Source organism: Lemur catta, chromosome 14 (genome assembly GCF_020740605.2).
Source record: "Lemur catta isolate mLemCat1 chromosome 14, mLemCat1.pri, whole genome shotgun sequence".
NCBI classification, from domain to species: Eukaryota; Metazoa; Chordata; class Mammalia; order Primates; family Lemuridae; genus Lemur; species Lemur catta.
Window position 1 is genome coordinate 21,309,477 of NC_059141.1, and position 23,721 is coordinate 21,333,197.

At 55.3% G+C, this 23,721-nt stretch overlaps 2 protein-coding genes across 6 annotated transcripts in view; one reads left to right on the forward strand and one right to left on the reverse strand.

Annotated features, from left to right (window-relative positions):
- SH3PXD2A (SH3 and PX domains 2A) overlaps nucleotides 1–11,008 on the forward strand; it is a 217,547-nt gene extending 206,539 nt beyond the window's left edge. For all 3 annotated transcript variants that reach the window (XM_045568465.1, XM_045568467.1, XM_045568466.1), the window contains one exon: nucleotides 1,377–11,008. In XM_045568465.1, coding sequence (XP_045424421.1) covers nucleotides 1,377–3,344 — 1,968 coding nt within the window. In that variant the 3' untranslated portion in view covers nucleotides 3,345–11,008. The remainder of the gene's footprint in view (nucleotides 1–1,376) is intronic.
- A 1,083-nt stretch (nucleotides 11,009–12,091) lies between these two features.
- NEURL1 (neuralized E3 ubiquitin protein ligase 1) overlaps nucleotides 12,092–23,721 on the reverse strand; it is a 69,973-nt gene continuing 58,343 nt past the window's right edge. For all 3 annotated transcript variants that reach the window (XM_045568468.1, XM_045568470.1, XM_045568469.1), the window contains exons 4-6: nucleotides 18,198–18,887; nucleotides 14,855–15,001; nucleotides 12,092–14,427 (exon numbers count right to left, since the gene is read on the reverse strand). In XM_045568468.1, the coding sequence (XP_045424424.1) occupies nucleotides 14,189–14,427; nucleotides 14,855–15,001; nucleotides 18,198–18,887 (1,076 nt within the window). In that variant the 3' untranslated portion in view covers nucleotides 12,092–14,188. The remainder of the gene's footprint in view (nucleotides 14,428–14,854; nucleotides 15,002–18,197; nucleotides 18,888–23,721) is intronic.

Consider the following 23,721-nt stretch of genomic DNA (forward strand, 5'->3'; position numbering starts at 1 on the left):
CATGTGCTCGAGGAACGGGCTGCCGCAAAAGTAAGGGCTCCTGTGGTCAGATGACGCTGGGAACAGTGGGTTAAACAAAATCCAGCTCATTTGTCGTTTCAACTGCAGAGCCCAAGATGTCACTGGAGTCTCTCCTGAGGGGCTAGAATAGGCAGCATCGGCCAGACCCGTTCGCCCCACAGGCTTCCTGTCCCAGGGGCACCGTGGGGGCCAGATCCCGCAGGCCCCACGTCAGGAAGTGCTGTTGCTGGGAGAATGTGGTCTGGCTGAGCGGGTTAAGGTATGGGCACTTGGGTTCTGGCCATGTCCACCCCTGGCCTTTGATGCAGTCGCTTCTGCCCACCCCCGAGACTTTATGTCTCTCTGCAAAACAGGGTAACAGACCCCGGGGTGCTCCTCCCAGCCTGTCTCCTGGCATTTGTACGACTCGATTGTGTGGCTGGTGTTGAGCAAGGTGTTCCAGGGGACAGAGATCTGTCACTGTCATTCCTCTGAGTGGCTGTGGGTAGTAATTAAGTCCAACTAACACATATGAAACTGTCAGATTCATTGCGCAGTCTCTGCCTATGAAGAGGTGACATCCCCAACCTGAATGTTTTAAAGCACATGTCTGGAGCTTGGAACTAAATTTCCAGGAGGAATTATTCTCTTGGTGCTTAGGCTTCCAGGGGAGCCTACAAAGCTCATGACGTGGCAGAACTGTCATCCTGTCAACCTCAGACAGAGGTTAAGGAGGAAGCTCCTTGTCCTAATGTGGAAGTGACTGAGAGCCCCCACCCTTCCGACAAGAAACCATTCAACCCAAAGCAACCTGTTCAGCTGATGGAATTTCTATGGGATTCCACGGGCAGTGGACACGGGGGAGCTGCCTGCAGGGCGGCCCTGGCCTCAAGCCTGCCCCTCCCAGCTCAGCTCATCTGCACCTTCCCATCCTGTCCTGACCTGAGACACCCTTTCAAGGGTTTCCAAGGGGGACCTAGCAACGCTGGAGTGGAAGGAGGCCGAGGGCATTGGCATGGTAGCTTTTCATGTATACGAGTCCTTGATGAATTGGGTTTTGTAGGGACTGACTGGGGACAGTGTAGCTTCTAAGTGCCTCAGCTTGGGGGAGGAAGAGTAGGCCAGCTTGGCAAGGGTGTTGACACAGACTTAGGACAAGGGGAGGGGCCTTGGAGAGATGATAGAGACCTGGGTTTGAATTCTGGTCAGTCACGTACTGCCTTGGGTCTCGGGCCCCTTATGCCGCGGCCCAGTTGATTCGTCTGTGAAATGGAGATGAGGTATCCCAGAGCCAAAGCATGAAGCTCCTCACCTGGGACATCACAGGGTCCCAGAGATCCTCCCAACTCACTGGCCTGTCTGCCCTCTCCCCCCAGGTCATCGATAAGAACTCAGGCGGCTGGTGGTACGTGCAGATCGGTGAGAAGGAGGGCTGGGCGCCCGCGTCTTACATCGATAAGCGCAAGAAGCCCAACCTGAGCCGCCGCACAAGCACCCTGACCCGGCCCAAGGTGCCTCCTCCGGCGCCCCCCAGCAAGCCCAAGGAGGCCGAGGAGGGCCCTGTGGGTGCCGGCGAGAGCCAGGACTCCCCACGGAAGCTCAAGTACGAGGAGCCTGAGTATGACATCCCGGCGTTCGGCTTCGACTCGGAGCCAGAGCTGAGCGAGGAGCCCGCAGAGGACAAAGCCCCGGGGGACCGGCGGCCGGCCCAGCCCCACAAGCCCTCGCCCGCCTCCTCGCTGCAGCGGGCCCACTTCAAGGTGGGCGAGTCTTCAGAGGACGTGGCCCTGGAAGAGGAGACAATCTACGAGAACGAGGGCTTCCGGCCGTGCACAGAGGACACCCTGTCCGCCAGGGGCTCCTCTGGGGACAGTGACTCCCCAGGGGGCTCCTCGCTGTCCCTCACCAGGAAAAACTCCCCCAAGTCGGGCTCGCCCAAGTCGTCCTCACTCCTGAAGCTCAAGGCAGAGAAGAACGCCCAGGCAGAACTGGGGAAGAACCACTCCTCGGCCTCCTTTTCCTCCTCCATCACCATAAACACCACCTGCTCCTCCTCCTCTTCCTCCTCCTCCTCCTTGTCCAAGAACAGCAGCGACCTGAAGCCCCGCTCGGCCTCGGACGCAGGCATCCGCGGCACTCCCAAGGTCGGGGCGAAGAAGGACGCTGACGTGAAGGCCGGGCTGACCTGTGCCCGGGCCAAGCCATCGGTCCGGCCCAAGCCGTTCCTGAACCGGGCTGAGTCACAGAGCCAAGAGAAGATGGACATCAGCACTTTACGGCGCCAGCTGAGGCCCACGGGCCAGCTCCGGGGAGGCCTCAGGGGCTCGAAGAGTGAGGACTCCGAGCTGCCCCCGCAGACAGCCTCCGAGGGTCCCGATGAGGGGCCTAGGAGAGGCTCGGCCGACCTCATCACCCCCCGGGCCGCCACTCCCCCATGTCCCACCAAGAAGGAAGGGGACGGGCAGGCCACCTCCTACGTGACATGCAGCGCCTACCAGAAGGTCCAGGACTCGGAGGTCAGCTTCCCCGCGGGTGTGGAGGTGCAGGTGCTGGAGAAGCTGGAGAGCGGGTGGTGGTACGTGAGGTTCGGGGAGCTGGAGGGCTGGGCCCCCTCCCACTACTTGGTGCTTGGCGAGAACGAGCAGCCCGAGCCCGCTGGCAAGGAGCCGGACGCAGGGTCCCCCAAGAGCAAGCAGAACGAGGGCAAGTCCGACAGCCTGGAGAAGGTGGAGAGGCGCGTCCAAGCCCTGAACACGGTGAACCAGAGCAAGCGGGCCACGCCGCCCATCCCCTCCAAGCCGCCCGGGGGCTTCGGCAAGACCGCAGGTGCCGCCGCAGTGAAGATGAGGAATGGCGTGCGGCAGGTGGCTGTCAGGCCCCAGTCGGTGTTTGTGTCCCCGCCGCCCAAGGACAACAACCTGTCCTGCGCCCTGCGGAGGAACGAGTCGCTCACGGCCACCGACGGCCTCCGTGGCGTCCGCCGGAACTCCTCCTTCAGCACTGCTCGCTCCGCGGCCGCCGAGGCCAAGGGCCGCCTGGCCGAACGGGCTGCCAGCCAGGGCTCGGACTCTCCGCTTCTGCCCACCCAGCGTAACGGCATCCCCGTGTCCCCTGTGCGCCCCAAGCCCATCGAGAAGTCCCAGTTCATCCACAATAACCTCAAAGATGTGTACATCTCCATCGCAGACTACGAGGGTGATGAGGAGACGGCGGGCTTCCAGGAGGGGGTGTCCATGGAGGTTCTGGAGAGGAACCCCAATGGCTGGTGGTACTGCCAGATCCTGGATGGGGTGAAGCCCTTCAAAGGCTGGGTGCCCTCCAACTACCTTGAGAAGAAGAACTGACGGGGGGGCGTGGCGTCCTTCCAGCCTCCGTGTGCCACCGTAGCCGCCACTGGTTGAGCGGTGAGATGAAGACAGAGGGAAAGGAAAGATGGGCAGGGGCGGGGGCAGACAACACAGATCCCTGCAGAATGTGTGACCTCAGAGATGCCTCCTCCAGGCTGTCCCCCAGCTGGGAGGTGGGGATGGTGAGGACCCACATTGAGTAGGGAACGGAATGGGCCAGGGAGTCCCGGTCCTGGGACCCAGAGCTGAGAAAGCTGAGACCCACAGTGCACCTTGGTGACTTTGCTGATTGACTACGTGCCATTTGGGACGGGCTGCGTGGGAATCCCCAATTGTGCCTTTGCTGCAAACCTGGAAAAGATGTCATAGGGGGCCTCCAGCGCTCTGTCCCTGCGTGGCCCAGTTTTGGTTGCTGGCATCTTGCCACCGGAGGTAGCCCTTGTATCATCCTAATCTGTATTTGTGAATTGTGCTGGTTTCCCAGGGACTGCCACTGCCCGCCACCGGTGGGTGCGTTAGAAGACACCACTGGCTCTGGGGCTTGGAGGTGTCCGTGGGAGCCCAAGCCTGTCCTGGGCCAGGCCGTTGTCCATGTCTGTTAGTGAAATGAAAAGCAGTTCCCAGTTGCCAGCAAGGACCACCTTCCATAGCTGTCACTGTCCTGGCCTTGAGAGGACAGCCCCTCCTCAGGGCACCCGCGGAGGACACAGGGAGGGTGGGTGAAGCTGTCAGTCTCCTCGTAGTCTGCACAGACTCTTGTGGATGTTCCGGGTGGGCGTTTCCTTTGCATGTTTTGGGAGAAGTTATTGATTTGGGGGTTATATGTCAGGGCTTGGGTTTTGGTCTTATTTTCGGGGTGGTTTGGAGGCCCAGGGATGTTCGGCCTCATATGGGAAAGGGCAGGGTAGCGGACGGGCTTTTCTGTTGTACTTTAGCGGGAGGGCTGTTTGGCTTTTGTTTTTGTTTCACGTTCTTCCCTCCACAGGCCAAAGTAGTTGCGTTTGGTTTCCACTGTGTGGACAGTGCCCGAGTACGGCACTTACCGGAAGGATCTGGGGCTGCCTGAGCCCCAGGTCACAGACATGGCGAAGCAGAGAAACTATTGTGGTTCCTGCCCAGCCTCAATGGGGGGGTGCAAAAACCCTCCCCAGGAAAGAGGAGGATGTCATTCAGGAGCCAGACTCGGGGAGAGGAAGCAGCTCTGGGCTGCTGGCTGACTGCCATCCTGCACACGTTCTCCCAGCGGGGCCGGGCCGCAAGCCTTACCTATGAACTGTGGACAAGCAGCCATTGCCTCACCCTGGGCTGAGGGGACCCCAGCTGGGCCCCCGGGTCAGACTGGAGCCAACACCACCAGCCGCTCCCTTTGGCCTGCTGGCGACACCGCGGGTGCCCAAGAAGATGGAGGATCCTCTCGCTAGGAGCCACCCTGGTCTTCCCAAGGGGCAGGGCCCCAGTGAAGAGAGAAGCAAGAGAATAAAGTTCCCTGTAGGTCCTCTGTCACCTTTGGGTTGTGTTTTTCAATTGCTGACATTTCAAAGGGGACCCTCTAGAAGCCCAGCCGGCTTCCCAAGGACTCCCCCTTTGCTGGGAGTGGATTTCAACACGTGCCTTTGATTTTGGACGGATCGGGCTTCACGGCCGCCGATTCAGCTGCCAGGATCCGGGACCAAGGGTTGCTGTTTTCCGCAGGAAAGGAAAGGCCTCCCACCCCCTGCTCCCACCCAGGCAGGCGGCACGAGACCTAGCGTCTCGGTGGGTCAAGACCCCCACACCCAGGGCTGTGCCTGGTCGCCCCCAGCCCTCGCCCCGACACACACCGATGCCTGGCAGCTGTAGCAAACTGCTCGTGTTCTTTGTCGAAGGGCTGTGGTGAGATTGTTTTGTTTCCTTTTGTTTTGTTGGTGAGTTTGTTTAAAACTGAAATTACTTATTTTCTTCTGCTGGACAGTATTAAATAGGGCAGAATGTTGAGTTAATCTGCTAGACTGCAGTACTAATGGTAGTGGGTTAGTGTCTTCATATTAATATTGTTTGTACTTATTTGAACAATAATGATAAAGAAGTGGTTCATTATTTTTTAATTAATGCACTTTAAATAAGGTGGAATGGGAAAAAACCCAGAGAGCAAAGTGCATTACTTAAAGATGCAGTATATACTTTTCTCATTTTTAAACAGCACATATTTATTAAGAGAAAAAAGTAATTTATGATTATTTAAAATAAAATTTAAAAGTAGAGTGACTGTCAGGTTAAAGGACCTTCCACGTCGCTGTCTTCCAGGGGGAGGGCCCCACGGCCTCGCCCCTCAGATGTCTGCACTGAGCCAGTTCAGTCACTCGCGCGCCAGCCAGGCCAGGGGGGCGTGCAGAGCATGTCTGCCAAGCACAGAGCATCTCAGTTGGACCGGACCACCGTGCTCTCCGAAGCCTGCCCTTCCTGCCCCTCCCCCATCTGTACTGCCACCCACACCCCCCGGCCCACCAAGGACCCCCTCTCCCTGATCCTCGGTGCTCTAAGTGATAGAATCATCAAAAGGCAGGACTGGAAGAGACCTGAGAGGTAGCTCCATCCCATCCCTTCCTGCTACTGTAGCTCAAGGACAGGAAATGGCTTTTCCAAAATCACAGAGCTAGTTAATGGCAGATCTCTCCACTTCATTAATCCTGTGCTCCTCCCACCCACATTATAGTTCATTGTGTGGTCATCATGTTTACATTGAGACATCCAGCCCCAAGGATAGCTGGGAGTTGTTTTTTAGGCATCCAGGAAAAATGGGGAATGCTGCCATCTGGTGACAGCATGTATGTTTGGGCAGCGAACAGGATTGCCATGCCCCAGTCTTCACACCTTGTCCCCTCGCTATCACCCCCCAACTCACAGCACAGCACAAATCCTGCAAGCCCAAAGAGAATATTAATACTTGAAGCAAGAAGGGTGCATGCCAGTCCTTCTCAGACACGGCTAGGGGATGCCAGGCCTTGTGCCCCTGGACTCCTAGCCCTCCCCAGGGCAAGAGGGCCTTTCCCTAGAGCTACTGAGCTGCTTTGTGATGTTGGAGGGTACTGCTGGCAGCAGGCAGAGGAGGGAGGGGGCCTGTGGCTCTGACCCATCTGGAGGAAAACCAGATCGGACTAAAAAAGGAAAAAGAAAAATGAAATCTCAGCAGTGTCCAAACCTAGTTTTCCATTAGTTGCGATTGAAAATGTGAAATGACATTCTATTGCTGTATACTGCAACTTTAATCATAATGAGCCCTTCTGAGGTCATTATTGAGGTTTATATAATGCCCGAAGACGCATCATTTGGTGCTTTGTTTTTCTTTCAGTTTAAAGACCTTTTACTTTTATTCCAAGGGGAAAAAAATGTCTCCATCTCTCTCCCATCTCATTCCTCTTTATAATAGCGGCTGGCCGTGTTGCCTGGCTCCCCCGTGCCATGGGACCTTGGGGGGCAAGGAAGAGAGCTTGCAAGGGGGCAACCCTGAGCAGCAGCTGTGCCCTGGGGGTTCCCCCCCTGCCCCGTGGCTGTGGCCGGGCTGTCTTGCCAGGCCTCAGCCCCATCCACCCCCAGCCTGGCCCCAAAAGTTTCTCTTTCTTCCTCTTCAGTTTTCCATCTTGACGAAGGCATTATATAGAATCATTTTAATCACTTTCAGATGTTAGAGCAGCATATTTTACTGGCATTTGTATCCATTGCTTTCCTCAGCAAGGCATGTTACTACTTTTATCATCTAACAAAAAGAGACAAGGGAATTTCAGTCAAGCATTTTCATATTACTAGTATTTGCAGTAGGCGTAGAACTATTTAAGTTTAGACGTTGGTTTGGTAGTTTGTTTTGTTTTTAAGGGGAAAAAAGGATAAAATAACCCGTTTTTCCTGTTTTTGTATTTAACTAATATATTATTTCTTTAAGGTTACTCACTTCCCCTACCCCCTCCGAATACTTTGCATTCTCAATTGAAAATGGAAACAATCCGAGAGACAGGAAAAGTGCAATATTACCAAGACGAGGCCGAGGCTCACCGGGCACAATGGAGGGAGAGCCAGTGGCCCTGTTGCAGGTTGCGGGGGGGTGGGGAGGGGCTGCTGAAGGGACCCTAACTGTGGAACGATGGGTGGGTTGGTGGAGTCTGATCTTGTCACCTCCTTCCCTTCTCCCCTTCCCAGAGGGCAGCCCCTTTTCTGTTGGGTGTTCTCCACCTTCAGGAAAGCGGCATGGGGCTCTTGACCTCCTGGGGCCCCAGTCCCCAGAGCAGAGTGAGGACATCAGGAACCGTTCCTTGTTTTCATTTCCATTGTTTTGCAGCCAGCTGCTCAGAGACCTGACCTAAAAATGACTCCCAGCAGCCCTCTCTCACCCCAGTCTCCTGATGTTTGGGTCATGATCCTTTTGATGTATGTTTGAATCTTTCTAAAACTATGTAACCTCAGTTCAGTTTATGGGCAGGAACCCTAGAGATAACCAAATCCTTTTGTGGGGTGTGGGTGCCATGAGCCTGCAGACCCCAGTGAGACACCAGTTCCCGCAAGCCTGCAGCGGGCCTGGGGCTGAGCCTGGGCCACCCGTTCATCTCAATGACTTCAGCCCAAGCAGTGAGCCCTGCCCCTGCTGCGCACCCGGACAGCAGGCAGACGTTCTCGGAGGGGAGTCTGAGGGGTCTGCTTGGGTCCGTGCAGACAGAAGATCCCACAACAGGTACCGAGCCGGCCTCCTCCTCCCTTGGCACCGGTAGAGAAAGCAGCAGGGTGGGAAGTCTCTGCCCCGCAGGGTGAGAGGGACGTCCCTGCTGGCTTGTCCCCCCACCTCCAGTACTGTACGCTTGCTGCTCCAACCCCTTATTTGGTGAATTTCTGTACAGAATACGGCTCTCTCTGCCCAGGGTGGGACTGTGCCCTGTGCGGGTATCTCCCTTGGAGTATATACATCTATATATTCGATCTTTGAGAATCTCGATGCAGAGTTCTCTGGAAAGAGAACTGTCCACATCACTAAAGAATTAAGATTCCCTCACTTTTTTGAGGGCTGTGTGTTGAGTGTGTGTGTGTGTGTGTGTGTGTGTACGCGCGCATGCAGGAGTGTTGGTAATTTCCCACTTGAACTAAGTAACATGGGGTTAGAGAAAAAAGTACCGGGCAAGCTGTCTCCATTGAACAAGTCCTTGGCATTGGGCAGGTCCCAAGGGACTCACAGCTTCTGGCAGCAAGTGTGTGTGTTATTCACACACACGTAATTCTGGCTGGAGAGTGCAATGTGTCTTTTTTTGTTGTTATTATTTTATTAAGTATTTAGTTAGGAACTTCACACTGGCATTAACAGATCTAGCAGAAGCAGCCTCGGCCATCGTCCCGGGCTCCAAAATGAAGAGGTGGAAAAGAGATGCTGTTGGGTGTGGAAACGCTGAGGTGGATCAGTGAGGTCACCGACCTGCAGACGTGTCATCTAGCAGGCTGACTCACACCCCTTATCCGTGTCACTGGTATGAGAATCCCCATGCAATAAAAGAGCTGCTGGTCCCTGGTTCTCGTCTGAGCATGGGGCAGGCTGGCTGGGGTGAGATCTTGCCCATGGTGCGCCCAGCGAGGCCTGCAGGTGTGTACACGTCAACACCTCTAGTCCCGACTGCAGGGCCTCACCGAACACTTCCTGGGAATGGTTGGAGGGCTCCCCTGGGCCTCACTGAGCTTTATGGCTAAATCATCCTCCCTGTTTGGGGCTGTCTCACGTCTTTGTGGTTCCTGAGCTCTATGACCAGAGCCAGGGAGAGGACAGGGTCTGTGACCTACAGCTTTGGGGAAAAATAGGCCCTCTGATTTTAACTTCCCTCCTGCTTCGTCCTGCACACCTAGGTCCCCAAGCCACACAGTGGGCACACTGGTGCTTATAGACTGGGTGGAGGGCTCTACCTTCCAAGGCCTTGGTCCCAGCCTGCCTATAAGGTTGGGATTTGCATGTGATCCCTCCTCCCCAACCCCATCTTTTTAAATCTCAAGTTTGCACTTGGCCTTGACAATCAGCACCCTCTCCCATCCCAGTCCTCGATCTTAGTGGCCTTAGAGAATGGGGTCCCCTGCATTGAAGGTCCCTGCCTTGTTCCCAGTTCCATCCTTGCCAAGGGGCTGGGCCTCAAGAGGTGAGAGAGAATTGTTCTAGAGCGAAAGGATGGATCGAGCACGTTGAAGGCAAGTGAGAGGCATGTCGGCAAGATGAGTGATGAGTGCATGCATGTTTGGGGTGACTGGGGCCTACTGTCCCTTCACTGGGAAGGAGGCTTCCGGAAGAGGATGTCTTCTAGGCAGAAAAGGAACAGGCTGAAAGAGGGTTTGGAGTTTTGTCTTTGTTGATTAGAAGGAAGGAAGAAGTCGATTCTGAGTATTTCAGGGAGAAGAGAGCAGGCAGGAAGGAAATTTAGTGATTCAACACCCAAGGGTCCAGCTAAAGCAGGTTGGAAAATCCTCCAAATTTGGCCATAGAAGCTGGCTCCAGAAACTGCCACCATTGGGCCACAAGCTGGGTGCCCAGCAGGTGTCAATGGTTGATCAGTGATTTATGTAGTAGAGAGAGGAAGTTGCCAGCAACAAACCAATCTTTGAGCTTGGAGGCCCTGTTTCCAGAATGCATCCACCCATCTCCAGGTTCCCAGCTGATTCTGCCCACTTCCCTCTGTCCAGTCCAGAGCTGGCCTCTCAAGTTACATGGTCGTGCGGTAAGGACCCAGCGTCCCCAAACTGGAACCTCAGGGTCCAGGTCCACCAGGTGTATCTGGGAGGAAGGCAAACTCATTTGTCCTTCCGGTGACACCAGTTATTCTCAGTGTCTCTAGTGATACCTGTGGTGGGTCAGTTTGCTGAGTCAGCCACCGTGGTATGGATTAGACCCGGTAAGATGAACATCCATCCGTGGATATACCCTTCCATTTTTCAGCAGAATCAAGGCATACTACCCGCTAGAGTTTATTTCAGAGAAAGAAGGGTAAAGAGCCACCATTCTTGAATTTGCAGCCTGCTCTCTGCAACAAGTTTTCTTTAAATCCAGGACACAGGATGAGAAGTGGGTTTCCCTGCCAGTGTCCGAGAGGGCTGCAGGAAGGGGACTTCTGGGCAAGGCAGATGTGAGTGGAGGTCCCTGAGCATGAACATGTGCACTGCGTGGTTGGGTGTGGACTGCTGGATGCCTCTGGGGCTCCAGAACTTTGGGGGATTCCTCGTGTGTCCGCTCTATCTCTCCAAGCTCTTAGGGGGCTCTGGGGGGGGCCAGGAGGAGCCCTTCCTCCAGCTTGTCCCTTTTGGCCCCTCAGCAGAGAAATTGGAGAAAACGACATTAAGTTCAGTGCAGTCAACTGAGTGCTAAAATATTTCCAGGATCAATGGTGGTGCTAAACTATCTCCATGTTTCTAATATTTTTAACAGTAGAGTTTCGTGGTTCTTTTTAATCTCATCACACAAATGCAGTGTCCCTGGGGAAGGGGACCAGCCCCTTGGCCTGCCACTTCCCAGGTGTCCTTTATCACTTTGACGGGACTCTATGGTCTGCAGAAAATGTTCTGTCTTGGCATGCTTCTAGACTGTAAGATTTGGGTTTTTTTGTTTTGTATTTTGTTTATGTTTACATGCATCTTATATTTCCCTGAAAACTAAATAAAGTTTTTGACCTTTTTAACTGAACAGACTTACCTCTTAATTCTCCCTGTCACCAGAAAACCCATCCAGCTGAATAGCAGAAGGCCCATTACCCCACAAGCACCGTGGACTGGGGAATCCCAGAGCTCTCCGGAAGGCCCCCGGAGGCTGGGGGTGGCGGGTAAGTCCCCACTGATGTTGGTGAGGACTGTGCTCAAGTCCTCCAGATCCTGCCCACCTTTGGGCCTGGCTAGCCCCTCAGCTTGGCCCCCGACTCTCACCTACCTTGACTGGACTCCAGTGAGCAGGGCAGGGTGGCTCTGGTTGGGGACAGCCCGGGGCTGTTCAAGGCCAGGCAGAGGCTGGGTAGCCAGAACACCCTCCCAGGTGACGGGTGGGTGGGCAGGCGTCCCACGTGCCTCTGAGACCTGGCCTTGCCAAATGAGCACAATTGCAAGGCTGTGCCTAGACCTTGGGGCCAGTCTGGCTGCTCCTGCCCACCCTGGCTTTTCCAGCCCCCTGGATGTGCTCAGCACATCTGACAGTTTCTCTAAAGCTCTCTGTCCAGGGCCCCCCATTCTCCCCAGCTGCACCACCCATGTGGCATATACGCCTCTGCGCCCACCAGTAGGAACACAGCTGAACTCCAGCCAGAGGTGGGGTCTGTGCCGGGGCAGAGGGATGGAAGGCCGTTTCCAGGGAGCACCTGCCATCCCCCTGATGGCCCCTAGGTGGCGCTGCCCACCCCCACGAGGGTCTGGTTCGGATCAGCCTCGGGAGGAAGCAGAGCACCCACATGGACGCCCAAGGGTTCCTGTCCCCCACACCCTGCTCCTCACAGGCCCAGGGACCCCAGGCCACCAGAAGGGCAATTAACAAGGCCCACCTGGCATTCCGGGCCCTGCTCTCTGAGGAGTCCCAGGTCACGCTCCAGCCCCACTCCAGGGAGTGTTGCCTAATTGTCGCCGCTCACCGCCAGGCCTCGAAGCCCTGCCACTACCCCCACAGGCCTGGCCACACCTCTCAACGGCCCCTCCGTGTCCAGGACACCTGATCACCCCCACAACGTGTACGCACACACTGCCCTCCCGCCCGGTCCGCCACACGCACAGCACAGCCCTCGGGCTGGTACGAAATCACCTTTATTCACAACCACAGCGACCCGAGTTCACAGAGGAAGAGCAGCGAGCCCTGCACTGACGATGGGACGATGGCTTCCTCTCCCCACCCTCGGGCCCCTGCGCTGAAGACCTTCCTTTGCCCTGGGACAGGACCCTGACGTGGTGGAGCCCACCCCGCGCCCACAGAAGGGGTCTCCCAGGGTCCGTGCCGGGGGAGCAGAGACCCACGGGAATGGTGGCTTCCCTTAGCGTCCACTGCGAGGCCACACCATCCCACGTCAGCCCCTCACCGAAGAATTCCCACCAGTCGCACAGAAAGTCTGCTCCCCTCCCCCGAACAACGGTTTGACAGAGGTGGGGCTGGGTTCAGAGGGGCTGTGACCCAGCCAGGGCCACGCAACTGGTCGGTGGCCAGGACTAAAACCCCATGCCCTGCCTGTCACGGGGAGAAGCAGTCTCTGGAAGGCGCAAAAAAAAATAAAAAATAAAAAAAGCCATCTGATGGGGCAGGGGACTGGGGGCACCCAGGACAGGGCGGGCAGGGCTGAGATGACTGTAACCTAAGAGTAGGTGGGGGCGCTCCCTCCCCAGAACCCAGAGGTGCTGGGCGCCAGCCCTTCCCTGCCCCGCGTGCCCACACGTGCAGAGCCTTCCCTAGGAGCAGGCTCCCTGGCCACCATGACACGGTCCCCCAGTCCCGTTTCCTGGCCCTCGCCCAGCGTGCCTGGAACTCTTCACGTCGCTGTGGGCCACCTGATCTACCTGAGCCAACCGTGATGACCCAGCCCAGGCAGGAAGGGCACTTTGTGGCTCTGGGTGATCCACCAGCCCCAGGGCACTAAGGGGCTCAGTCTGCCTCTCTGTGAAATGGATCCAATATGCCAAGAGGCCTCCCAATTTGACCCTTTTTTATGGAGTTCCCATCCATGGTTAGCAGGGTGGCTGTGAGCTGTGGCTGGAGTCTGGGGAGGACACTGAATGCTGACCACCTCCACTGTCCCCTCTCGCCAGGCACCCCACACACCCAGAGAGCAGCTCTAGGGGCCCGGGGAACGTAACCCACAAACAAAACCCCCCAAACCCACAAACCAAATAAATAAATAAATAAAAGGAAAAGGCTGGTCTCAGCCCAGGGAAGCTACTCACCCAACCCAGGGATAACGGGATGGTGGCTTCCTCTCCTCCCCTTCCAACCCAGGGCCCTGGCCCCTCCCGGGCATCCACAGCCTCTGAGCATGAGCCCAGGCCCAGGCCGGCGCTGAGCTGCAGGAGGACGGGTCAGAGAGGGCGGCTGCACACCGGTTCTTGGAGACCCTGACAGAACGCAGCCCACACCAAACAGCTACCTCAGGGCAACGACATCCGGCGAGATGACTGGGGCGGGAAGGCTACAGCCAGGAAGGAATCCTCCTCATCTCAGCCAGGGCTGGGGCCAGGGACCCAGAACCCAGAGCCCTCTGCAGCCATCCATCCACCCATCTGTGTGGGTGGGAGAGAGACATGGAGTGGAGGCTGCAGCCTGCTGGTTGGAAGGATCCGCTGGCCTTCTCACCCCCAGCTGCCAGGCCCAGTGGGCAGGGTAGAAAGGAAAGAGAAGGTGGCCAGAGGTCAGAGAGGGAGACAGCAGCTCAGGAGCTGTCTGCCCAAGGCAGGGCTGCAGTTGAGCAGGTTGTGCACTGCTCGAGGGCTAAATCCCAGTCCACACTCCACTAGCCAAGCTGCGTGACCTGGCTCAGAGCTATCTGCTCCGAGGAAGGCGCATGTTTTCCAATTCTCACAAAGGTGCCTTCTAGAAATCCGCCCCAGATGGGGAAGGATTAGAACAGGCCGAGACCCCAGTTTAGCCCCTCAGCATGCAGGGAATGGGTGCAGAGAAGGGAGATAGAGGGAAAGTGCAGCCTCCTCCCTTCCCCTCTGCCCTCCACCTCCTTGCCTGACACTCCTTTTCCCCCAAGGAAAGGGGCCTCAGTTTCCCATATTTAATGGAGAAGGAAAAAGTTTCCAAAATGAGGAAGAGAAAGGGCCCTGCCGGTCTGCCCCCCAGCCAGAGCTGGACTGAAGTCGGGAGGTGGGCGTGCAGGGTGGGCCGCTGCGGCGGGCTAGGAGCTGCGGTAGGTCTTGATGATGTCCTTGATGGGGCGGCGGCAGATGGGGCAGCAGGCGTGCAGGGCCTTCTTGAGCCGCAGGCCACAGGCGTAGCAGAGGCACATGTGACCACACGTGTAGATGACCGTGTCCACCGCGTGTTCATAGCAAATGGTGCACTCATCACTCCACTGGCCCAGGCCTGGAGTCACTGGCGACTCAGGCAGGCTTACTGGTGAGTTGGGGGCCGTCCCTGGGGACAAGGGGGCACCGTCAGGAGGAGACACGGCCCAGCCCAGTGCTGGGTCCATGGGAAGAGACCCTAGCCTCTTGTGCCCCCTCCATTTATTGGAACCTGCCCAGCTTCCGGGCACAAAATAGGCTGAGCTCTGGGCAGCCCCACTTCTGACCCACCCAGCCCCCAGACCAGAGGCCTTGGTGGCTACGAGGCAGTGAGAGGAAAGAAGAAAGGAGGGATGGAGGAAGGAAGGGGGCCCCAAATCTTTTAAAGCAAGTCCATCCCGAGCCGCCCCTTGGCACTGCCCAGCTAGGAGACAGGATGGGATACACCCCGGAGATCCCCACCCAACAAGCGTTCGCTGAGCCTAACACAGAGGCTGCGTCCTCGCCTCAGTCTCACACGGTCATCACCGTGGAACCAGCGGCGCCGGCGCACTCACCGCCAGCAGAGCTCCCCGGAGGTCCAGAGCTGCACGTGCTGAGCAAGGGGTCGGAGAGGCGGCTGCCCAGGGCGCTGGGCGAGGTTGGCGTGGAGGCAGGGGAGCAGGGGAGTGACGGGACACCCCGCTCTGCCAGGATGGTGGAGCCTGTGAAAGTGGAGGGAGGGAGGACACACTAGTCACTGGAGGCCTAACCTGAGAAAGCTCCACCCCTCACAGGCTGGCGTGGCGCTCAGCCCAGCCCCTGTTCTCACCTACAGGCTGGAGGCCACATCCTGCTGGGGTCTGGCCACATCCGCAGTCTCCACGCTAGTCCCTGCCTGGAACCCTCTGTCCACCCCTCCCCAGACCCCTCTTCCTTCACAGGTTCTGAGGCCAGAGAATAAACTCACCGCCTCCCCCTTCCCCTCGCCTCACCCTCCTGTTCAGAACTCTGTGCTCTGCATCGCCGTCCCCAGATATCACCCACCTTCTCCGCAGGGCACCTCTGAAATGCCGTCACCTCTCCCACGCCTCTTCTGGTCCTGCATTCTTCCTTTCCCGCCTTCCTTCCCTCACTCCTCTTCTCCTTCCACTCCTCACCTTCCCTCCTGCTTCCCCTCCTTCCTTTCTGAGGGCCTACCAGCCGCCAGGCACCGTGCATGCACAAAGCTGGGGACAGAGCCCTTGCCCTCAACGAGCAGACTGTCCAGGGAGCCTCTTGGGGCTGTCCTCAAACCCCCTCCTCTGGGCTGCCTCGACTGCCCCCAGACTACACCACTAGCACTGACCAGCCACACACACTACAGCCACAGGACTAAAGAACCACAAAGCCTGGAATATTACTTGTTCTTTACCCAGGAATCCAGCTTTGTTTCCCCAGGTGAGCTCAGATTCACCATGAGCTGAGAACAAGAAATCTTACTCACCTGTGACTCTCCCACAGGCCCTCACATAATGCCCTGCACACAAACGGGTGCTCAATGAGATCTTTTTTCATTATGTTATTAGTTCTAACTCATTTATAGTTATTATTTCTAAGAATATTCAATAGGTACTCATAGGGTTTCTCTTACTGTGTTAATATTTTTCAAGTTAATTATCAATCTTACCTCGTTGCACTGGCTAGTGTTTTCCGAACAAATGTCTGTAAGGCATCCCTATCATTTTCCTGACTTTAACAGAGTATTTCTAATGTTTCACCAGTAAGTATGAAATTGCCTGTAGGTTTTGTGATACAGATGAGTGAAGGATACATCCTTCCATTCTTAGTTGACTTAGGACATACACAAAGCCAAGAATTCCCCTATAAGGTAAATAATGACCCTCCACACATTGTCCCTGGTTTGTTTTTTCTTTGAAGTCAGCCGGGATCCCCTAACACCAACTTGCTGGTTGAGATGCCCAATTCTCCAAACAGCTTGGGAGCATTCTGTTTAACAAATACTGAATTCTGGATGGTTATTCTTCTTTCTCTCTTTTTTAAGAGATGGGGTCTCATTATGTTGCCCAAGCTGGTCTTGAACTCCTGGCCTCAAGCAATCCTCCCTCCTCAGCCTCCCAAAGTGCTGGGATTTCAGGCATGAGCCACCACATCCAGCCCTTGGATGGTTATTCTTCAACACCTACCTTGGCTCACCTACCTCTTGGAACAGATAAGTCCTATTTTTTTTTTCAACTCTTCCCTTTGTTCTAGTCTAGTAAACCTCTTTGGGCAACAGAAGCCTTACTGGAAAGCTGCTTAGCTATTATTAGATGGTGCTGATGCAAGAGAGTACCTTGCCCTTATGTAATTTCCTTTCTCTGAGAAGCAGCGTCTCCCAGTGAGTGCAGCCAAGTATCTTTTTACCTCAGCTTGATTTTTTTTTTTTTGGCACCCCAGTCCAATCTCCTTTTATTCCATCCTGAATTCTCACCCCAGCCTGATTCATCTTCCTTCCTTCTTGAGTTCCTCTAACCTGATTTCTTTTCATTCCTTTCTGATTTCTCTTCCCTCAATCTCAACTTCTTAGCACCCCAGCCTCATCATTTCTTTTCATCCCTTTTTCATTCATTTTTCACTCCATCTTGATTTGGTCTCTTGCCAGAGTTGGAAGTCCCGGTTGACCTTATCTGATTTCACAAACTCTCCCATGCTCTCCCTATCACCAACAGCATTACACACACAAACACACGTGTATTTAGTTATTCACATCCTACACAGGTTTGTATGCCAGTCTTACAGAGTAACTCACGCTCACTCATATACACACATTATCCTACCTCCCGGGCTGAGGTCTAGGCCAGGGGCTGGGTCTCCAAACTTGGGTAAACATACTTGCTAACGAAAAAAAATGCAGATGTCCAGAACCTATCCAAGATCTACAGAAATGGAATCTCTGGAGGAGGGATTCAAGAATCTGCACTTTACTAGGTTCTCCAGGTGAGTCTAATGAAACCAGCCCACTCTAACACAGCTGGTTCGAAGATCAGCACTTGGAAAGCAAGAACACCTGCTCACTCTGGGGTAACAGATCCCAGGAGATGCTTTTTTTTTTTTTTTTTACTTCTGGTCAAATTATTAATAGTTTAGAAAAGCTGTACACCATAACCACCACTACCCCCTCCTTAAAGATTCACAATGCCTATTAAAGGCTCTGAGAAGTTCTGCAATAAAGAATTCTCCTCCTCCCCGCCCCCAACTCCCCAGGCCTTTTAAATTCAAATTTCCCAAACTTTTTAAACCACAAGGACTCTTTCTCAAAGGACACCTATTATCCAATCACAACAATCTGGTAAACGTGGCTTACCCAAGTCCATTCAAAGCCTGTGTCCCCCCAAAAAGGAATTCTGCAACCCACTTTCCCCAAGGCTACCTGCTCAGGGATTCCCCACAGCGCGAAAGCCTCGCACCACCCTGCACAGACACCTGACTACTGACTCACCAACGCTTTTCTCATTTAGACTCACAACCATCCCTGGAGGTGGGACCTATATTTAAATCCGTTTTGGAGAAACGGAAACCGAGCCTCAAGAAGTTATCGAATAACTGCTGGGGAAAACGATTTCTCTCCATTTTTAAGCGGCCACTGGGGTGTATGTATAGGGGCGGTTTATGTATCTGTGGGACTGTGGGTCAAACTCAATAATCCACGCTTTCCTCGCCCTCCCGGGGCGAGTCTCCTGACATGTGAGGACCGCAGACTGGAAGATCAAGCCCCGCCCAGCGCTCACCTTCGGTGCGACTCTTTGGCGACACTCCAGTGAGCACGGGGCGAGGTGGGGGGGTGGGGGGTGAGGGGAGAGAAGTGGGCGCCCCTCGTGGTCCCCCGCCCCGGGCGAGGCAGGCCCGGGCGAGGAGGAGGGCGGCGGGCGCGGCACTCACCGAGGATGCGGATCTGCGTGACGGCCCCGTGCAGGCCGAAGAGCATCCAGAGCGGCTGCGAGGCGTCCACGCACAGCTGCATGCCGCCGGCCACGCCGTTGTGGCTGAGGTGCAGCTCGCCGTCGGCGTTCACCACCAGGCCCAGGATGTCGCCGCTGTGCAGGGGCCCGGGCACGCGGCACACGGCCCAGAACTCCTTGCGGTCCGCCAGGGCCTCGGGGCTGAAGGGCAGGTCCGCGGGCCGCAGCGAGCCCGGGTCGCACGTGGTGACGCCCACGGACAGCGCGCCGGGCCGCGCGCCGCCCGAGCGCGTGACCTTGACGAAGATGGTCTCGGCCACGCGCACCGGCCGGCTGGTGAAGACGAGCGCGCGCTCGTCGCGCCCGTGCTCCAGGCGCGCCACCGTCTGCTCGTCGAGGATGCGGACGTGCGCGCCGGCGCGCAGCGCGTGGAAGCGGAGGTCGCCGTCGAGCTGCGCGGGCAGCGCGCGGCTGTGCTGCGAGTTGAGCGAGTTCTGCGGGATCGGGCAGCCGGCGGCGGGCGCGCCCTCGTCGCCGTCGGCGCCCGGCACGTTGAGGTCGCACAGGCTCACCGAGAGGCGCGCCTCGTCCGCGTCGCGCCGCAGCGACGGCCTCCGCAGCGCGGTGAAGGAGCGCGGCCGCAGGCAGTCGGGCAGCGCCAGCTCGCTGTCTGCGCGGGAGAGACACGGCGCGTCACGCCAGGCTCCCGCGGCGCGGGCCCTGCCCGCTGACGCCTGCGGGTGGCTAGAGTGCCCAGCGTGTCCCGCCGTGGGGAACGCGCGCGACGGCTAACTGTTCAAACAAGGGAATAAGGCTGGAGGGAAAGACACCAGAATTAAAACCATGTACTTGCTTCTAAATGCTCAGGGGCTTATGGGCACCTTCTTTGTACATACGTGTATCTTCCTTATTTTCTACAGCAAGCGTGTATATCATACTTCTGTGAATTTTCAAAAAAATGTTGACCTCTGGGGCCCTCCCTTCTTCTCCCCAGCACCTGGAACAGGGCTGAGCACTCGGGAGACAAAACAGTAAATGTCTCTCCAGTACACTGATGACAGCCTAGGGGACCCCCCAAACCCCGCTTTTCCTAAATCATCTCATCTAATCCTAACGGTTACCTTCCGAGGTTACCACTGCCACACAAGGACACTGAGGCTGAGAGAAGTTAAGTAAATTTATCCAAGATATCCTTTGGAAAGTGACTTAACTGGGAATCACACCCTTTCTTTTTTTAATCATACAGGTAATACAAACTGTATTCTGTAGAAAATATAGTTCAGCAAAAAGAAAAAACAATTGCCTGTCAGCCCTTTTTTTTTTTGTTTGCCACTCTGGGTAGAGTGCAGTGGCATCATCATAGCTCACTGCAACCTCAAACTCCTGGGCTCAGCCATCCTCCTGCCTCAGCCTTCCAAGTAGCTGGGGACTACAGGTACATGCCACCATACCCTGGCTAATTTTTCAATTTTTTTTTTTTTCTGTAGAAACGGGGTCTCCCTCTTGCTCAGGCTGGTCTTGAACTCCTGGGCTCAAACAATCCTCCTGCCTTGGCCTCCAAAGTGCCAGGATTACAGGTATGAGCCACCGCATCTGGCTAGTACATTTTAATATTTGGATATATGACCTTTCAGCCTTTTTAAAATGTTATTTTTGATTACTTTTTTAATACAAAAGTTGTCATGTTATATAAACACTGGTAGTTTTTAACCTTTTAGGGGTAATAAATCACTTTGAAAATGTGATGATAATTTTGACCCATCGCCCCAGAAAAATGCATATTCTCACTAAGTTCTGTGGATAATTTCAGGGTATTCATGAACTACATAAAGCCGTCAATGGGCATGGAATCCAGGCTGGGAACCCCACTATACAGATTTCCTTTTTTACAACTAGCTTTTCTAACTTACTATATCCTGAACACCTAGACATGCCAATAACTGTTTCCAATACCATACCCCTCTAATGGCTATGTTGTTTGTGTCTTGCTTTATGGAGTCCCATAACTTATAATAAAAATAATCACCATACGCCACGTATTACCCCTGCATTTGCATTTCATCCTTAAAGCAGCCCATGGACGTGTTCCCATTTTGCAGATAAAGCTCGGAAACATTATGACAGCCACCAAGTAGCAGATCCAGAATTGAAGCAAGGTCTACCTAACTCCCATTGCCCAGCCTTCACTTCCAGGCCCTCCTTGTTTGTTTAATACAAACACATTTTTTTAAATGTAGAGATGGGGGTCTTGCTATTTTGCCCAGGCTGCTCTTGAACTCCTGACCTCAAGCACCCCTCCTTGTTTGTTGAACCCCTTCTGCATGAGTCAATGTCCTCAGCTTTGGCTAGTGCCACTGTAAGCCACACCACAGACCAATGCCTTCCTGGAGCCTTCTCTCTGAGCCTCTCTGAGGGAGGATCTGGTTCCTTACCCTTCAGAAACGAGGTAAGGATGGCTGGGTTCCCGGGTATGACAACAAAGCTTGGGGGATTGGTCTGGTAGGAACAGCAGAGCCCAGAATTCAGCACTGGCTGAATTCAGAGATGGTCACTAAGACCTCCCTCTTTTTGTTCGCCGCCCCCTCCCCCTCCCCCTCCCCTCCCCCTTCCAGGAATTGTGCTGTCCTGGCTCCAGCAAGGTTGGGGTGCTGGGCACTCCCCTCACCCCATAGCTCTGGAGGAGCCTCCTGGGGCCTGGCTGGCTGGGGTTTCCCGGCATCGAGTTGGTGAGGAGGAGGGAGCCAGCCGGAAAATGTGATTATTCCAGGGAATTGACTCTGTGACAGCGACGGTGCAGAGGCCGGGGGTGGGGCCGGGAGGCAGGGGCCGAGGTGAGGAGGGCCTGGGCTGGACTGGGAGGTGTGAGAGACAGCAGTGGGGAGCTGGGGAGCACCTGTGGGCTGACCTGGACCCTGGGGAACAGTCCCTGCTCCCCCACCCCTCAGGGATTATAGGCACTGGCCCTTGGGGACTCCAGAGGGTAGGAGATGGAGAGGGGGAGGGGCGGCAACAGCAGGGAGAAGAGGAATCAGAGGTGTCCAGCAGAGCCTATAGGGACAGAGTGGTCACAGGGCCCACAAGCATATGGCCCCCACACTCCCCTGCCCACCCAGTACCAGTCCATGGCCTGTTAAAGACTGGGCAACAGAGCTCCGCTGCCCCCCACCTCCGGACCCTCACCCCCCGTCCATGGAAAAATTGCCTTCTATGAAACTGGTCCCTGGTGCCAAAAAGGTTGGGGACCTCAGGACAATCAGTCCGGAGCTCCTTGAGCTGGGCAGGCCCTGGGCACAGGTTTCTCCACGGGGCTGGGTGGGAGCGATCTGTCCTCTGTCCCTTCAGGAGCCCTCTTCTCCTTGAGCCTGCCCACTACCAGGTGCTCACTAACCACCAGGCAACCCATTCCACTGCCGAGCTAATCTGTCTATAAAAGGGTGTTTCCTCTGCTTGCACAGGTTTGTTTGGGGGAAAAAAGTGCCCCTTCTCTCAAACCCAAATCTCCCTCCTTGTATGTAACCCCCTGCCTACTGGGCTGCCTGTCAGCCCGATACGGAAGGCAGCTCTCCTCGGGAAACATTCAGACGCCGCACACACAGCTTCCACCTCTTAGACAATGAGCAGAACCGGACTCAGCGCTCCAGAGGTACTCCCGACCAGCTCAAGGCACAGTGTGCCCGTCACCTCCCTTGATATGTACACTACACTTCTAATAACGCAACCTAAGAGTACTTTAGGTTTTTTTAGTAACAAAATTCACATACTGGTAGGCAGGATAGGAGCACAGTTAAGTGCCATGAATTTGAAGTCATCAGCCTGGGTTCAAATCCTGGCTCTGCCACTTCCTGTACCACCAGGCTGTAATGACCTTGGACAGGTAGCTTTACCTCTTGGGGCCTCTCTTCTTCAGCAAAGAAATCAGCATATCTACTCATTTAGGTAAAATCTCTATTTGAATACTCCCCTTAGAAGGGATGCTGTGAAGATGAAATGGAGTAAGGTGTATAGGGCATCTGGTAGGGTACTTGGCACATAATAATCATTAGGTTGTTACAAGCCACTGTTGTTGTTTACATGCCACATGGTTCAGAAGAAAATGCACGGGCTTTGGGGTGATCCAGGCCTGGGTTTAAGGGTCTGATCCGGCACTGGACTGATGGCCTTTGGTGAGCACCCTTCCGCCCACCCTCAATGCCCACCTAGAGAACAGGGGTAACCATACCTGCCCTGAGATGTTGGTGCAGGATCAGAGGTAGAGTGGAACACCCATGGCTCCCCGAAGGTACCTCATTAACTTCAGATCTTAGTATCTGCTCAGGTTGAGCAAAGTCTCAACCACAAATCAGGCCCACCTGTGCTCAGACCATTGGCTTTTTGAACCCTAATGCAGGACTTTACATCAGTCTTGATGGGCACCCGGGATATACTCAGTGAATGAAATCACTGACTAAAGACCAGGAAGAAGCAGCTGAAAAGCAGAGATTAGAGGAGAAAAAAGAGAAGGAAGGAGAAACAGTGGAGGATAGAGAGTGAGGAGAAGGGGGTAGGAAGATGACCCCTGTAGCCTTGCTCAGAATATCGCTGGGGCTGGCAGGGGAGACAGAGTTGCTGCTGGGAGACAGCAAAACTGGGATGAATCCCCCGGGGCCGTGCCAGCCCGGGCACGTCTTCTCTCCCTGCCCCTCCACCCCTCAGGGCCAGGGGCAGCTGCAGGCAGCCAGCAAGCTCCAAAATAACCAGTGGGCCCAGCAGTGGGCCCTGAAATAGCTGAAACCCAAGACGGAGGAGCTGGTCACAGCCCTTCCTCAGGAGAGATGGCAAAGGTCACAGCTGAGTGAGCGACACCAGGTAGGCGGTCAGGGCAGCGTCTGGGCCCCCCAGGCCATGAGAGAACACCACGGGACCAACCTCGGCCCAGGACTGCACCTGGGGTAGGGCTGAGAAGAACCAAATGGCAACGTGGAACTCTAAGCAGTGGGGTGGCCCCACGTTTGGAAGCAACAAGTTATGTAATCAGTGCCGGACACATGGCTCGTGTCGCCCACTGTGGAGGTGTTTATGATGGGGGAGGGACCACACAAGGCCACTGAGAAGCTGCTGAGCTCACTCCCCTGGCATGTCCCCTCTTTCAGGAAGGAGACGGTCAGTCTTCACTCTTGCCTGTTGTGGCGCCTGGCAGTGGCTCTCCAGGTACCCTGGGCCAGAGCAGGACTAACCAGGCCCCAAAAGGGCCGGGAGGTCCAAGCCAGGCGTTTCCTCCCCTCTGGCTGGCACTCAGGGCACCCACTCACTGACCTACTGTGTGCCCAGCCCTAGGCAGGGGGTATGTGGAGAGGGAGGAACCAGTAGCCTGTGGGGGAGCCAAGGCTTAGAAGCAGGAAAATATTTGAATACAATTTCGTTACAAGAGTCTTAGCATTTCAGATTAGACAGGACCTTAGAGGACAGAGGAACTAAGGAACTAGGAAATCCATTTATCCCTGCCAAGTTCTCACTCCACCTCAGCT